This window comes from Octopus bimaculoides, chromosome 5 (assembly GCF_046866305.1).
Source record: "Octopus bimaculoides isolate indiv1 chromosome 5, ASM4686630v1, whole genome shotgun sequence".
Lineage (NCBI taxonomy): Eukaryota > Metazoa > Mollusca > Cephalopoda > Octopoda > Octopodidae > Octopus > Octopus bimaculoides.
The window spans coordinates 73,433,755-73,447,858 of record NC_142932.1 but is presented as its reverse complement, the minus strand read 5'-3'; the positions used below and the strand labels follow the sequence as shown (position 1 = coordinate 73,447,858).

General features: G+C 36.5%; 1 protein-coding gene across 2 annotated transcripts in view; it reads right to left on the bottom strand.

Annotated features, from left to right (window-relative positions):
- Nucleotides 1-9,761: 9,761 nt before the first annotated feature.
- LOC106870013 (palmitoyltransferase ZDHHC23) overlaps nucleotides 9,762-14,104 on the bottom strand; it is a 35,641-nt gene continuing 31,298 nt past the window's right edge. For both annotated transcript variants that reach the window (XM_014915975.3, XM_014915977.3), the window contains one exon: nucleotides 9,762-13,575. In XM_014915975.3, coding sequence (XP_014771461.1) covers nucleotides 13,323-13,575 — 253 coding nt within the window. In that variant the 3' untranslated portion in view covers nucleotides 9,762-13,322. The remainder of the gene's footprint in view (nucleotides 13,576-14,104) is intronic.

The following is a 14,104-nucleotide window of genomic DNA, read 5'->3' as shown; positions in this document are numbered from 1 at the left end:
ACCTCCTTCCCTGAAATTGCTGGCCTTGTCAAAATTCGAATTATCATTTTATCAGGAAGGCAAACTTTTGACAAAATTTTCCAAAGCACCTTACAATTCACTATCAAAGGCCTTGGTCAAGTTGACAAAGTCCATGTAGAAGTCAGTATTTTGCTCATGTGCTTTGTCTTGAACTTGCCTAATGGCAAAAAATCATGTGAACTGTGCCTCTCCTAGCCTGAAATCCACATTGGGATTCAAGATATAGTACTGTGTAAAAGTCTTCGGCCACTTTAAACTATTGTAAGTTCCTACTAATTGCCAACTTATAAGTGGATGTTTTGCATTGTGTTTTTTTACAGATGAAACATTGGCTCTGTTGAAGTCATTTCCATACCTATTCATATTTTGTAGTAGAGGTTCTGAACAAGAGGGGAAAATGCAAGACAACCACCAAAAACGGCTGTGCAAAAGTTTTTGGCACCTCACATAAACCTATCAAGATACAGTGTTTTAAAACAGAAAAATGTCTATAATGAAAATTTATTACATAATGTTAATTTCAAGAAGTTACTGTACATTGTTAATATTTTGTGTGGCCTCCCTTAGCTTGAATAATTGCTTCAATGTGCCTGGGAAGAGATACAAACAAATCCTTTACCATCTTCACAAGTATGAGATGCCATTCTCTGTAGCTGAGCTCCCACAACTCTTCAAGATTGTGTAGATTCTTCTGACAAACCCTTCTCTTTATTTCTGTCCACATTTGCTCAATGATATTTAAGTCAAGGCTCTGAGTTGGTCAATCTTTCAATATGGTAACACCTTTATCAGTCAGACTCTATTGTGTTGCATGCAATGTGTGGCATGGAGCTCTGTCATGCTGAAAAATCTCACCTTCATCCAAGTCTGGTATCAAGTTGCCCTTCAGCAACTGGATGTATTTTGTACTATTCAAGTTACCATCAATTTTAACCAACTTTCTTGAGCCATCATTTTTTATGTATCCCCAAACTTCACTGTTTTCGTTGTGTAACGTGGAACGTTTTGATTTCTGATAAGTGAGAATTTATCAGAAGGCCTCTAGGAAAGCGAAACAACCCATGTTACATGATGGAAACAGTGAAGTTTGGAGGTAAGCGTCTGATGCTTTGAGGATACATAAAGTGATGGTTCAAGACGGTTGGTTACAATTGACGGTAACTTGAATAGTGACATTTTTCTATTTTAAAGCCCTGTATCTTGATTGGTTTATGTGAGGTAGCTGAAAACTTTTGCACGGCCATTTTTGGTGGTCGTCTTGCATCTTCCCCTCTCATTTAGAATCCCAACTACAAAATATAATGATTTGGTATGGAAATGAATCCAACAAGACAGATGTTTCACCTGTAAAAAACACAATCCACTTATAAGTTGGCAATTAGTAGAAATTTACAATAGTCTGAAGTGGCTGAAGACTTTTGCACAGTACTGTATATACTGTTGGCTACATGCTTATTGATGCAGTTAAGAATCACCTTCGCAAGAATTTTTCTAGCTATGTACAACATACTTTAAGAGTACTCTTGATGACAAAGTCATTATTAGAATATTTAAGGCTACAAGTACTTTTGGAAAACTTTCCTATCGTTTATGGGATGAACACAGTATCAGTTTGAAAACTAAAATAAGTGGATACAAATCTAGTATTTTTAGCACACATTTTTATGGGACAGAAGCAAGGATTCTCTACTACAGACATATAAAGAAATTTGAAACTTTTCACATGTGCTGTCTGTGCAATATCTGCAACATAAAATTGCAGAATAAGATATTAAATGTCAAAATTTTAGGAAAATGTGATAGCTCCAGTATTGAAAGCATGCTATTGAGAATTCAGGTCAGACAGGCAGGACATGTTGTTCAAATACGAATTCTTTTGTAAGGCCAACGAATAGAAGGGTTCCATGGTAAAGGAAGACCCATCCTTACATATAAGGATAAGTTGAAGCAATCACTAAAATCTCTACAGCTTAATTTATTGCCTAGATCAGAGTGATGTAGAATGTATCATGATCCATCTAAACAATTTGAGTTTAAGAAACAGCAAGAAAAGAATTATATCCTGCAATTAACAAACACATTTGTCCAATCCCAAGTAAAATCAAAACCATCATAGCAAAATCCATTGCAAATAGACACAGCATCTCTTATTTTTAATCCTTTCTTTTTCCTTCAAGCACTCATATGTCAAAATTGATAGGAGTGGCCATCATTATTATTACCTCCACCTTTGTGAAGGCGGAGGGTATTGTTTTCAGTCGTGTTTGTTTGTCCATGAGCAAGATATCTCAAGAACTGCTGGATGGATTCAGATGAAACTTTCAGGGATGTTTGGCCTCATGACTGGCACAAATCGATTAGATTTGGGGATTGATCCAGCACTGGACAAGGATTCTGGATTATTATATTTACTTTACATGAAATATTACAATCTTACATTGACTTTCAAGTCTTTCCACATCAGTTATGGCGGTATTGGTGTTTCTAAAGTTTTATTTTCATTTCTCTATTATTAATTTTACTCATGTCTCTAAGTAGAAACTGGTGGATAAAGAAATCAAACTACATAAACAAACGACAGCAAAACCGTTCAGAAATTAAATAATACTAACATATTCAGTAGCAATAATAAATTTAATTTATCCTCAGCAATTTTTAGTTTTACCAGTTTTGAATATATTGCTCCTGTTTGAAACCTCTTACCTACTTGACAATTGCATTTCTAGCTCTGTCTGGACGGAAGCTTTACTTCTTGGACTCACATTTTTGTGTGCAACGATGTTGTTAAACCTCTGTTAACAGCACCGTATGCAGGTCCTTTCCGTTTTCTTTCATGCATGGATAAATTTTTCACTATAGACTTAATGGTCGTAAAGACAGTATAACAGTGGATAGACTAAAAAAGGCCTTCATAGAGAAAACTCTCTGTTCCCACTGCAGACGATACACACACAGCATTACAAACACAGCCCGCACACCCACCTTCACATTCCATAACTTCCATTGGGATCAATCAGGTAGTGAACAAGGATTCTGGATTATTTTTCCGGTTTTTTTTTTTACTTGATTTTTAAGAGTAGTCAGGTTCATTTTTAGTATTCTCGTTTGTGAGACCAGTTGAATTTATTTAAGATATTCTTGTTTTAAAAATCATCTCTGGCTAATTGTTGAGAGGATGTTGGTGTTACTTTGTTGGAGGTTTGCTCTCTCTGTGTACTCTTATTATTATTATTAAGCTGGCAGAATTGTTAGCATGCCAGGCTAAATGCTTAGCAGCATTTCGTCCATTTTTATGTTCGAGTACAAATTCCGGTGGGGTTGATTTTACCTTTCATCCTTTCAGGGTCACTAAAATAAGTGCCAGTTGAACACTGGGGTTGATGTAATCAACTTATCCCCCCCCCCCCGAAATTGCTGGTCTCATGCCAAAATTTGAAACCATTATTATAATTATTTTTACTACCACTACAACAAAGGTAGTGGATTGAGAGAATCATTGGAGTGTCAGACAAAATACCTTTCGGTATTCTGTCTCTTTACATGAAATATAGTACCAGTCAAGTATAGAGGTTGATATGATCGACTTGCTCTTGCCCCTTAAAATTGCTAGCCTTGTGCAAAAAATAATCAAAGTTAAATTAGTTAAGAATTATTAGAACCACATCACTATTAAGACACATATAGTAACTGAAGGATTGGAACATACATTACATCTTGAAATGGTGTATCATTACTAAGGCAAAGCTGTATATGAGCAACAATAAATTCTGTGATCTCAGGTTTTATTCACTAAAGATAATCCATTAAATAAAATGATTGAATGGGTCGTATTGTGTACACATCACCTAAAGAAAACTTAGGTTATAACTAGATACTGTACTTTGATGGTTAAGTTAACGATGATCCAAACAGATTGTAAATATATGAGTATGTATTTATATATATATATATATATATATATATGTGTGTGTGTGTGAATGTAATAAAATATAAAGAGAGGAAGTATATCTCCTTTATATTTAACACATTCCTTACCAATTGGATTTTCAACTGCACTATACATTACATCCCTTTGTTTTGTTTTACTTTATATGGCTTGTAGCCTGATCCATTAAAGGAGCTTTTTTTTATGAATACCACTGGTTAGTTAAATCCATATATTGTGCATTAAATTTATGTATGTACAAAATGTGCTACTTGCCTCTGTAATTCAATAAAAAACAAGCTGGCAGTAATTTCTATCATGACCTAAGTTAAATCAGATTATATTAGGCCACAAGACAAAGATTTTATCCATTGATAGATCATATGAGGAATGGTTTATCCAGTAACTAGAAAATTAATCTATAATCAATTAGTGCTGTATAAAATGATCTGAGAGAAAAACTGGGTATAATAGGAATGAACTATATTGTGTAAGAAAAAAGACTCAATTAGTATGGACATGTGATGTGCATGGAAGATGATAGGAAAAGGAGTGCCCAAAGATCTGTATAGGAAAACCTATTGAAGAAGACATGGGAAGAAGTGTTGAAGACTGGTCTCAGGGGAATGAAACTTACCAAGGAAATGACTGGAAACAGTAACAAGTGTTGAGACACTGTGATGGGGAAAACCTATCCAACTCATGCAAACACAAAAAGAAGCATGTCTGTGTGGTTAAGAAGTTTGCTTCCCAACCATGTGGCTTCAGGTTTATTTTCAGTGTTTTTTACTATAACACTGAGCTGACACCAAAAACTTTGTAAGTGAATTTAGTGGACAGAAACCAAAGGGAGAGAGGAGGAAGAAGAGTTAGGGAAAGGAGCTGTCATGGTTAGTTGAAGGGAAAAGTGAAGAGGGAGAGAGAAGTGTTAATGATATGTAGTAGGGGGAAAGTAATAGATATTGCATGGTTAAAAAGTTAGTTGAAGAGAGAGATATAGAAATACAATGTTTAGCAGAGGGGGTAATATTCTGATAGTGAAGTTAAAGAAAGGCAGAGAGATAGAGGGAGTTATATTGGGAGTGAGAAGCAGAGAAAGAGACATATTGAGAGTAAGAAGCAGAGACAGTGACATAGCCAACCAGTACATTACAATGTCACATGGTTAGTGGAAGTGAGAGGTGAAGAGAAATGATAATGACATATTAAAAAGTTTGTTTAAGTAAGAGGTAGAGAGAGGGGAAATATAAAGTATTTAGCTGAGAGAAATTTTAAACATCATTTATCAGAGCAAATAAATACACTGACAGCAGGATATGAAACAACCAATGGAAATGAAATGAAAGGAAAAATAATCTTGATCAGCAAACAGCTTAGACTGGGCTTTGTTACTGAAAACTACTATAACAATGATGATGGTGGTGGTTAGTGAAAAGTGTTTTTCTTCCCTATTTTGAATCAAATTTTTTTATATCACCTATCACTTGAAGCATGCACGTAAGTGCAATTATTGTCTGCTCACTTAAAAATTGATATTTGTTTATAAACTATGGCTAACAAGAGACAGAATGAGATGATATAAGCAACAATATAAAGAGAAACCGAGGGTCAAATCACTAGAAGCTCAGGAGCAGCAGCATAGAAGGGAAAATATGAGAATACAGTGAGTATTTACAACAGATAAGAGAACCTGATCAAGATAGAATATAAAATGAAAGCAGATGAGAACATCAAAAAAAAAAAACTTAACATATGGTTGAAAGCTGTAACATTGGTGACATGAATATTCTCTGTAATCATTTGAAAGCTCCTAGATTTATAAATAACCCTCTGATCTACTGAGAAAATGAGAAAGTTATGCTCCCTCAGTTACAGCCTCATTCAGAAGAATTGAAATGTTTTATTAAACGAAAATAATGCAAAATATACAATTTCAAATGAAACATTAATTTTTGTGATTCTATATAAACTTCTATGAAGGCACATGATTTAGTGGTTAGGGTATTCAGCTCACAGTCGTAAGGTTGTGAGTTCAATTCCCAATGATGCATTGTGTTTTTGAGCAAGACACTTTATCTCACCTTGCTTCAGTTCACTCAGCTGGCAAAAATGAGTTGTACTTGTATTTCAAAGAGCCAGCCTTGTCACACTCTGTCTGGCTGAATCTCCCTGAGGACTACATTAAGGGTACACATATCAGTGGAATGCTCAGCCACATGCACATTAATTTTATGAGCAGGCTGTTCCGTTGATCGGATCAACTAGAACCCTTGTCATAACCAACGGAGTGCCAGTTATATAAACTTCCAACAATTTAGAAAATTTTTTATTTACCATGGAATTTCCACAGGTATTGCTAGTATTGGCCAGGCTATCTGGTGCTGCACCAGCTCTGCTAACCACAGCATTTGTTCTATTCCCCTTGTGCTTTCACCATTCTCCACATTGTTCCAAATATCTTTCTTAAATCATCTTCCCACCTGGTCGGAGGTCTTCCGAGTGGTTTCTTTTGTTCACGCAGGTACCACTCAACAACTGCACAGGTCCACCGACTGTCTGTGGACCTTGCGACACGACTGGTTCATCATAGCTTTGTGTGGTGGTATTCTGTGAAGACATCCTTCACTCCAGTTCTATCCCTGATTTCCTCTTTCCGGATGTGATCTTTTAGCGAGATTCCCAACATCAACCTTTCCATGGCTCTCTGCACTGTAAGCAGGTGTTGTTGTTTTCTCTTAATCAAGGCCCAAGTCTCACATGCGTATAGCATTGCCAGCAAGACTGAGCTGTTGAAGAGATTGGCATGAGTTGCCTTGTCCTGGTTTGCCTTCAGCACATCCTTCACTGGGCTGAATGCTCTCCATCTTGCTCTTACCCTTTGCGAGATCTCATTCTCCATCTCTCACTTTATAGTCACTTCTTGACTGAGATACACATTAGCTGCTCACTTCTTCTATTTCATTACCTCTAACTTTTAAGTGACCGATCGGTATGCTCTCACAATGCATGTACTTGGTTTTTGTACGGTTGATCTTCAGGCCAACTGCCAAACCCCTGAAAGCCAGTTCATCCAGCATGGTCTGCAGCTGATTGGTACTCTCCGCTACCAGTGCTATGTCATCAGCAAATCTTAGATGGGTGAGCAGCTCTCTATTTATCCTTATGCCCCCATTCCAGATCATGTCTCACATGACCATCTTGAGACACATTGTGAAAAGTGTGTCTTGACACACTTCACCGGAACATTCACAGGTAAGGATAATGGGACCACATTTGTTGTGCACCCAGTATTTGCCTCCCTAAGAAGGGTGACATATTGTGTCATCACACCTTATTTCCTGAGAGCTTGCAGTACTGTGTCAATTTCGATACTGTCAAAGGTTTTTACGTAATCAATAAACAATGCACAGGTGATGCCTTGAGAATGACTTTGAGAGGTACAGAAAAGAGAAGCTCCTGAAGACCACACAAAGACAGAAGAGCCTCAAGAAAAGTGAAAGGGAGATGAAGCTTTATAGAATGGAAGTAACAACACTGAAGAACCAGGACAGAAATGCAGTGACCAACAGAAGAGGTGTGGAGGAAGTCTGCAAATCCTTTAAATCGAGAGCAGTGGTTGCACTTCCATCGTTGAAAAATGAAGGAGAGAAAGTATCATCTATTCTGATCAGAGCCCTCAAGCTGATGAACAGGGGAAAAGTACTGGACAAGGATGGCATAACATCTGAAACGCTGCAGGCCAGCAGAGAGCAGCAATGGAAAATCCTCACTCTATGCTTCAACTGTAACCTAGAGGAAGGGTCAATACCTTCCCAATGGAAGGAGTTAAGTACAAGAAGGGTAATAAGGAAGATCTTAAGAACTACCATCCCATCTTCCTCCTGTCTTATATTTACAAGTTGTTCATGAAGATAATCACCGAATGGCTATCTCAACAACTGGATGAGCATGGGGGTTCAGAAAGAAGTACAGTACTATAGATTATATATTTACTCTAATGCAGTTGCTGGAATTAGTGAGAGAGTACTGACTTCCTCTGTGCATTGCATTTATTAATTACGAAAAAATGTGTGTGCATGTGTGTGTTGTGATAGTTGTAAATGACTCAGTGCCATACAAGAGGTCTCCTTCGTTTCAAATTTTCTGTTTAAACACATCCAGTCATAGGAAACATAAGTATAGAAGCACAACCAGAATGATGTCAAAATCTGTTTTGACCCTTTAGCATTCAGGTTACTCAATCAAATATAATGCTTATTTATTCACTTTGTTTTGATTTAATCATGCATTATCTCATAGCTTTGAGATTTCAATGATGTGATTGTTTTATTTTTAGAATGGCATTGTGGGATAGGTGTGAGAGGCCAGATCTGGCTGATTGGAACATAAAACAATAAGAATATTTGGGCCAGATATGGCCAGTTTGAATGCTAAAGGGTTAATTCATACAAGCAAGTTCTATACTATCAATGAAGTTGATAGAATGATGTAAATGGGAAATTAGCAGAATCAATAGAACTTTAAACAGATTGACTTGTAGCATTTGGGCCAGCATTCAGAGTTCAAATCCTGTGGTGGTCAACCTTGCGTTTCATTCTTTTGGGAGTTAATCTAAAAGAAGTATCAATCAAGCACTAGTTCTTGTTGTTGCTCTTCTTCAAAATCAGCTGTGATCAAACTTAGGAAGAAAGATGGGCTCTGCTAGGTTTAGGTACCCAAAACACACTGTATGTCACAATGGCACCTACATTCCCACCCTTGCCAGCACAGAAGGCAGACATTAAACGATGATGATGATGATGATGATGATGATGATGATGATGATGACTCAAGGCAAGGCAAGAAATGATGTAGCGAATCTTTCAATTATTACAAAGAGATTGAGGAAATAATTTGGCAGTACTGGTAAGGAACCAGACAAAATACCTTGCAATATTTTGTTATATCACTTTTATGATCTGAATTCAATTCCTACCAGGTTTGACATTGCATTTAATTCCTCCTGAGGTCAATAAAACAAGTACCAATCAAGTATTACATTTGATTTAATTCTTCCAATCTAAGTGATCATAATTAGAAAGGACAAGTTTTGCTTGAATAGGTTCTGAATTCAAATTTTGCATGCATCAGTTAAGTTTCTCTTTCATTCTTATTGGATCCCTAAAAAAGATACTGGTACCACAGTGGGATCTGGCTGATTCAATTAATTACACCAATTCTTCTTCAAAAGCTAGGCTTATACATAATAAAAGGATTCAGTTATTGTGAAGGGTGTTGAGATTGGGAAGAAAGAAATAGGCAGAGACAAGCAGACAGATTATGGAACATTGGCACAGCTTGAAGTATGTGGGCTGCACAGGGTGGCATTTATATACATGCATTTAATATAGTTGAAAGAATATTCCATTTAACCTTTAGCATTCATATTACTCTGTCAAATGTAATGCTTATTTATACACAATATTTTGAATTAAGCATGCATTATCTTGTAGCTTTGAGATTTTGATGATATGATTGCTTATCTTTATAATGATACTGTAGGGTAGGAGTGAAAGGTCAGATCTGGTCAGTTTGAACATAAAACAGGTAGAATATCTGGGCCCAATATGGCCTGTTTAAATGGTAAAGGGGCAAGGATGGTAGCAAGCAATCAGGCAAGACCCATACTAAACTACTGTTATGGAATCAGCAAAATGGATAGCAATGCTTTTATTATTGATGAGAGTGACCAGCACAAAAGAGACATTTGGGCCTAAACAATTCTTAGAAAACAAAAAGATTTATTTCTGCATACAAAGAAAAGTAAAAGCCATAATTTTGATATCACTGAATGTTTATTTAGTATATTATTGTTATGGAGTTCTGTTTTTATACAAAATATAGCTATATACATATTTCAAATATCAGATCAATGGTTTTACAATGGAAGTATTATAACTGTCTTTCATAATAATCTGTTGCAAATCTTCAATGATGTTTATCAAATATAATAAAGTTAATTAAAATATAATATAGTAATTAAAAGAATTGCATTTATCACACAAATAATATTTTTATGCCCATTATACAAAGAATAAATACATTCATAGGAAAATAGACACATTATATATGTATGTGCATAAATATATATGTATACATATTATGCACACACACACACATATACACACACACACACAAACATATATAATTACATATGTTTACATACAGCAAAACATATACACAAAAATGTGTGTGTGTGTGTATTTATAAATATATACATATTGATAATAAGGAGAATGATGAATTTGCACATTCAAACTTCATGTTTATTTACAGTTGGTTTATTCAAAATAATTGTCTGACATGAATACTGTTGCATATTTATATGCAGTGATTTATGCATTATGGTAGTTGTGAGTTGTGAAAAACTGTAAATTGTGAAAAACAGCTCATGAACATCATGGTTTACTACTACTGCTACCAAGACTAGTTCAAACTAATAATGGAGGAAAATTCCTCTTCGAACAATGTCATATTTATACACCCTGAAGAGATTGTACTAATTATGCATAAATCGTTGCATATAAATATGCAATTAATGTGATCGAAACACATGTCAGACAATTATTATGAATAAACCAACTGTAAATAAACATAAAATTTGAATGTTCAAATTATTCATTCTCTTAATTATCAATATTGTACTTTACATGCTAAGTAACCAGGAAAAAAACTAACATCATAAAACATACCATCTGAAGGAACCAGCCTTGGCATTTTATATGCATATATAATTACATATGTTTACACACAAAAATGTGTGTGTGAGTGTATTTATGCTATAGTGATTTAGAGACCTTCTGATTAAAGAATCTGTTGGAAAAGAGGAGGTGATATTGTCATATAACATTTTACAACTGGAAGTTCTTATGGGACAACCTTCTGAAGGCTGCACATCAAATCTGTAGTTGGAGCAAAGTTTCAACCAAACTGTGGATGATATGGTGGTGGAAGAGTAAGGTAGACAGGGTTATAAAGACAAAGAGATGAACTTGGAAAAAACTAGAAAAGGGGAGCAACAAAGACTTGTATCAAGTAACTAGGAGGGAAGATAGGCTACAGATTCATCTAGCAATGGCAGAAGCAGAAAGGAAGAAGTTTGTCAATGTCATATAGCATGAAAATCAGAGACTTGTGATGTTCCAGATTGCTAGACTGTATCAGAGAGAATCAAGATGTTATGGGAGAGAAGTGTGCACAGATGGATAATGGTATGCTTGCACTTAGTGACTCTGAAAGGAAGGAAGCATGAAAGTGTTATTATGAAAGGTTATTAAATGCAGAGAATGAATGGGAGAAAGGGAGTCTCTCCAATGTGAATCCAACAGAGAGATTAGTATTTCTAGTTGACATCAGTAAGATAGATTAGGCAATTGAGGATATGAAGACAGGGAAAGCCACTAGTCCATCAGGAATTACTGCTGAGATGCTTAAAATATCTGGTGGTGTAGGATTACAGTCTGGTCGCCTGTATAGTTAATCAAGTTATTCAGGAAGGCATCAGCCCCAATGACTGGTGTAGTAGCATTATAGTCAGAGAGCTTTTATCTCTATTGACGACAAAAGGTCTCTCTCTGAGTGAATGGAAGATTATATGATGCTTGTGTATGAACAGTAATGCTAAATGGTAGTGAGACATGGGCCCTAAATGCAGAAGCTGTGTAAAGTCTAAAGAGGAATGAAGCTAGTATGCTCAATTAAATGCACAATGTCGGTGTTCATGACAAAGTACTTGTGTACTGAGGGAAAAGCTAGGCATAAAAGAATCAGATGTAGTGATCAAGAGAGAAGACTATGCTAGTTTGGTCATGTGATGCATATGGCTGAGGAATAGTTGCATAAAGAAATGCTAATTGCTTAAAGTGGATGGAATTTGTGGAAGAGAAAGACCCACGAAGGCATGAAGGTATGGAAGGCCAATCTCAAGATGCTGAGCCTTATGGAGATGACAAAGGACCAAGATGCTTGGGGTTTTTCTGTGCTCAAGAAGACCTGTCCATCAGAGCAGAAAAGATATCCTAAAACCAGCTTGGTAATGTTTGTACATGTGAGGGGTCTTGCCCTACCTCCACTCTCTCTCTAACTCATCAAGCATTTCCCGCAAATCTCATCCTCTAACATTCATTATTTATCTATCTATGGTTCTACTCAACTGCTTTAATCACCTGAGAGCAGAATTTCATTTCTGATTATCTTCCTGCCCACTATTTCCACCAATCACCTCCTTTCTGTGCCTTCTGCCATTGCTCTCTCTCCTCTCTGCTATACTCCATCGTTAATACTTCTCTTATCTGCTATCACTCTCAATGGCTTCAAATATCTACCATAACTTCCCTGAGCCACTCCTATATCCCCCACCATCATTTGCATCCCTTGCTATAGTCATCTCAACCCTATCTCTCCTCACACTTTTGTGAAACTTCCCTGTCTACTCTCCTGCCCACTCACCCTGTCCAGTACCACTTCACTTAAATTAACCCCCCACCCACTGTACCTTAAGGGCATGTCTCAACACATATCCACCACCACCATCATCTCTCTCTCTCTCTCTCTCTCTCTCTCTCTTCCTATCCATCTATCTATCTTTTTCTCTCTTTCTCTCCTTTCTTTTCCAACAGGGGTATCCAGGTATCTCCTCTACGGCAAGACACCTACCTCTATCCCTCTGTTATATTTTAACCTCTCATCAACTGGCACAAAGCCATTTCCCTCAATACTACTCCCCTCCCAATCAAAGGAGGAGGAGTAGTAGTTTTGCAAATTACAAGTCCTGGTGATATGTAAAAAGCACCCAGTACACCCTGTAAAGTAGTTGGCATTGGGAAGGGCATCCAACCATAGAAACCATGCCAAAGCAGACAACAGAGCTTGGTGCAGTCTTCTCACCTTGCAAGTTCCTGTCAAACTGCCCAAACCATGCCAGCATGGAAAATAAATGTTACATGATGATAGTGATGATGTATGTGTGTATATCATCATCATCATCATCATCGTTTAACGTCCGCTTTCCATGCTAGCATGGGTTGGACGATTTGACTGAGGACTGGTGAAACCGGATGGCAACACTAGGCTCCAATCTAATTTGGCAGAGTTTCTACAGCTGGATGCCCTTCCTAACGCCAACCACTCAGAGAGTGTAGTGGGTGCTTTTACGTGTCACCATATATATATATATATACACACACACACACATAATCATCATACACACACACACATATGTATACACACACACATATACACACAGATATACATACCTACATATATATAAATATACATGCATACCCTCCCCAGCCCCACCTCACCCCCGCCACACACATACACATATTTTTAAAAATTTTTACATGGGAATCTTCTGTGAAATACTCCGAGATGGTCTAAAAATAAACTCCATCCAGTTGTGTAAAAAGCCCTTGTTGTGTACATTATTATAAGCATAAATACCACAGAAAGTTTTCTTGCGCACCAATGCCTGATGCAACTCTTGTGATGTGATGTTCTGACTGATCAGCAAAATCTGCTGTAAAAATGCCAAGAGCATAACTGCAGTGCTTATTGAAACATAGCAAGCTGTCACAAAGCTAATGGATGTTCTGGAAAACAAGAGAATAGAATATTGTTAAATTCATAGTTAGTTATTTGGTTATTTGTGTGATGCCAAGTAAAAGTTTTAAAACAATACTGTCATAATAATAATGAGCCTTTTCAATACACTGCTCAGTTGCACTGCAGCTCATCAGAAAAAGTTACATGAGGGGACAGAAAACAGACATATAAATCAACTAAGAAAAGACAGCAATGAAAACTAGATATATATATATATATACATAGTACAATGGATAAAACATAAAAAAGCAAGAAAGGGAACAATAAAATAGCCATAAAAAGGAAAGGGTGCTTTGGCACATCAAGAGTAATGTTGACTAATTTCAGGAAGCACAGAATTTTGGAGACAAGACAATATTGTGTAAAAAAATTTTTTTGTCTTTGGTCAGGAAGTGTTCTTATTTGGTTCTATTTAGAAATCAAGGGAAATGACTACTATTCCCTTCAAACTTTGCTTTGTGCTTAGGACATCAATGTTTTGAAACTGACCTGTTTTCCATTACATTTCAGACAGAT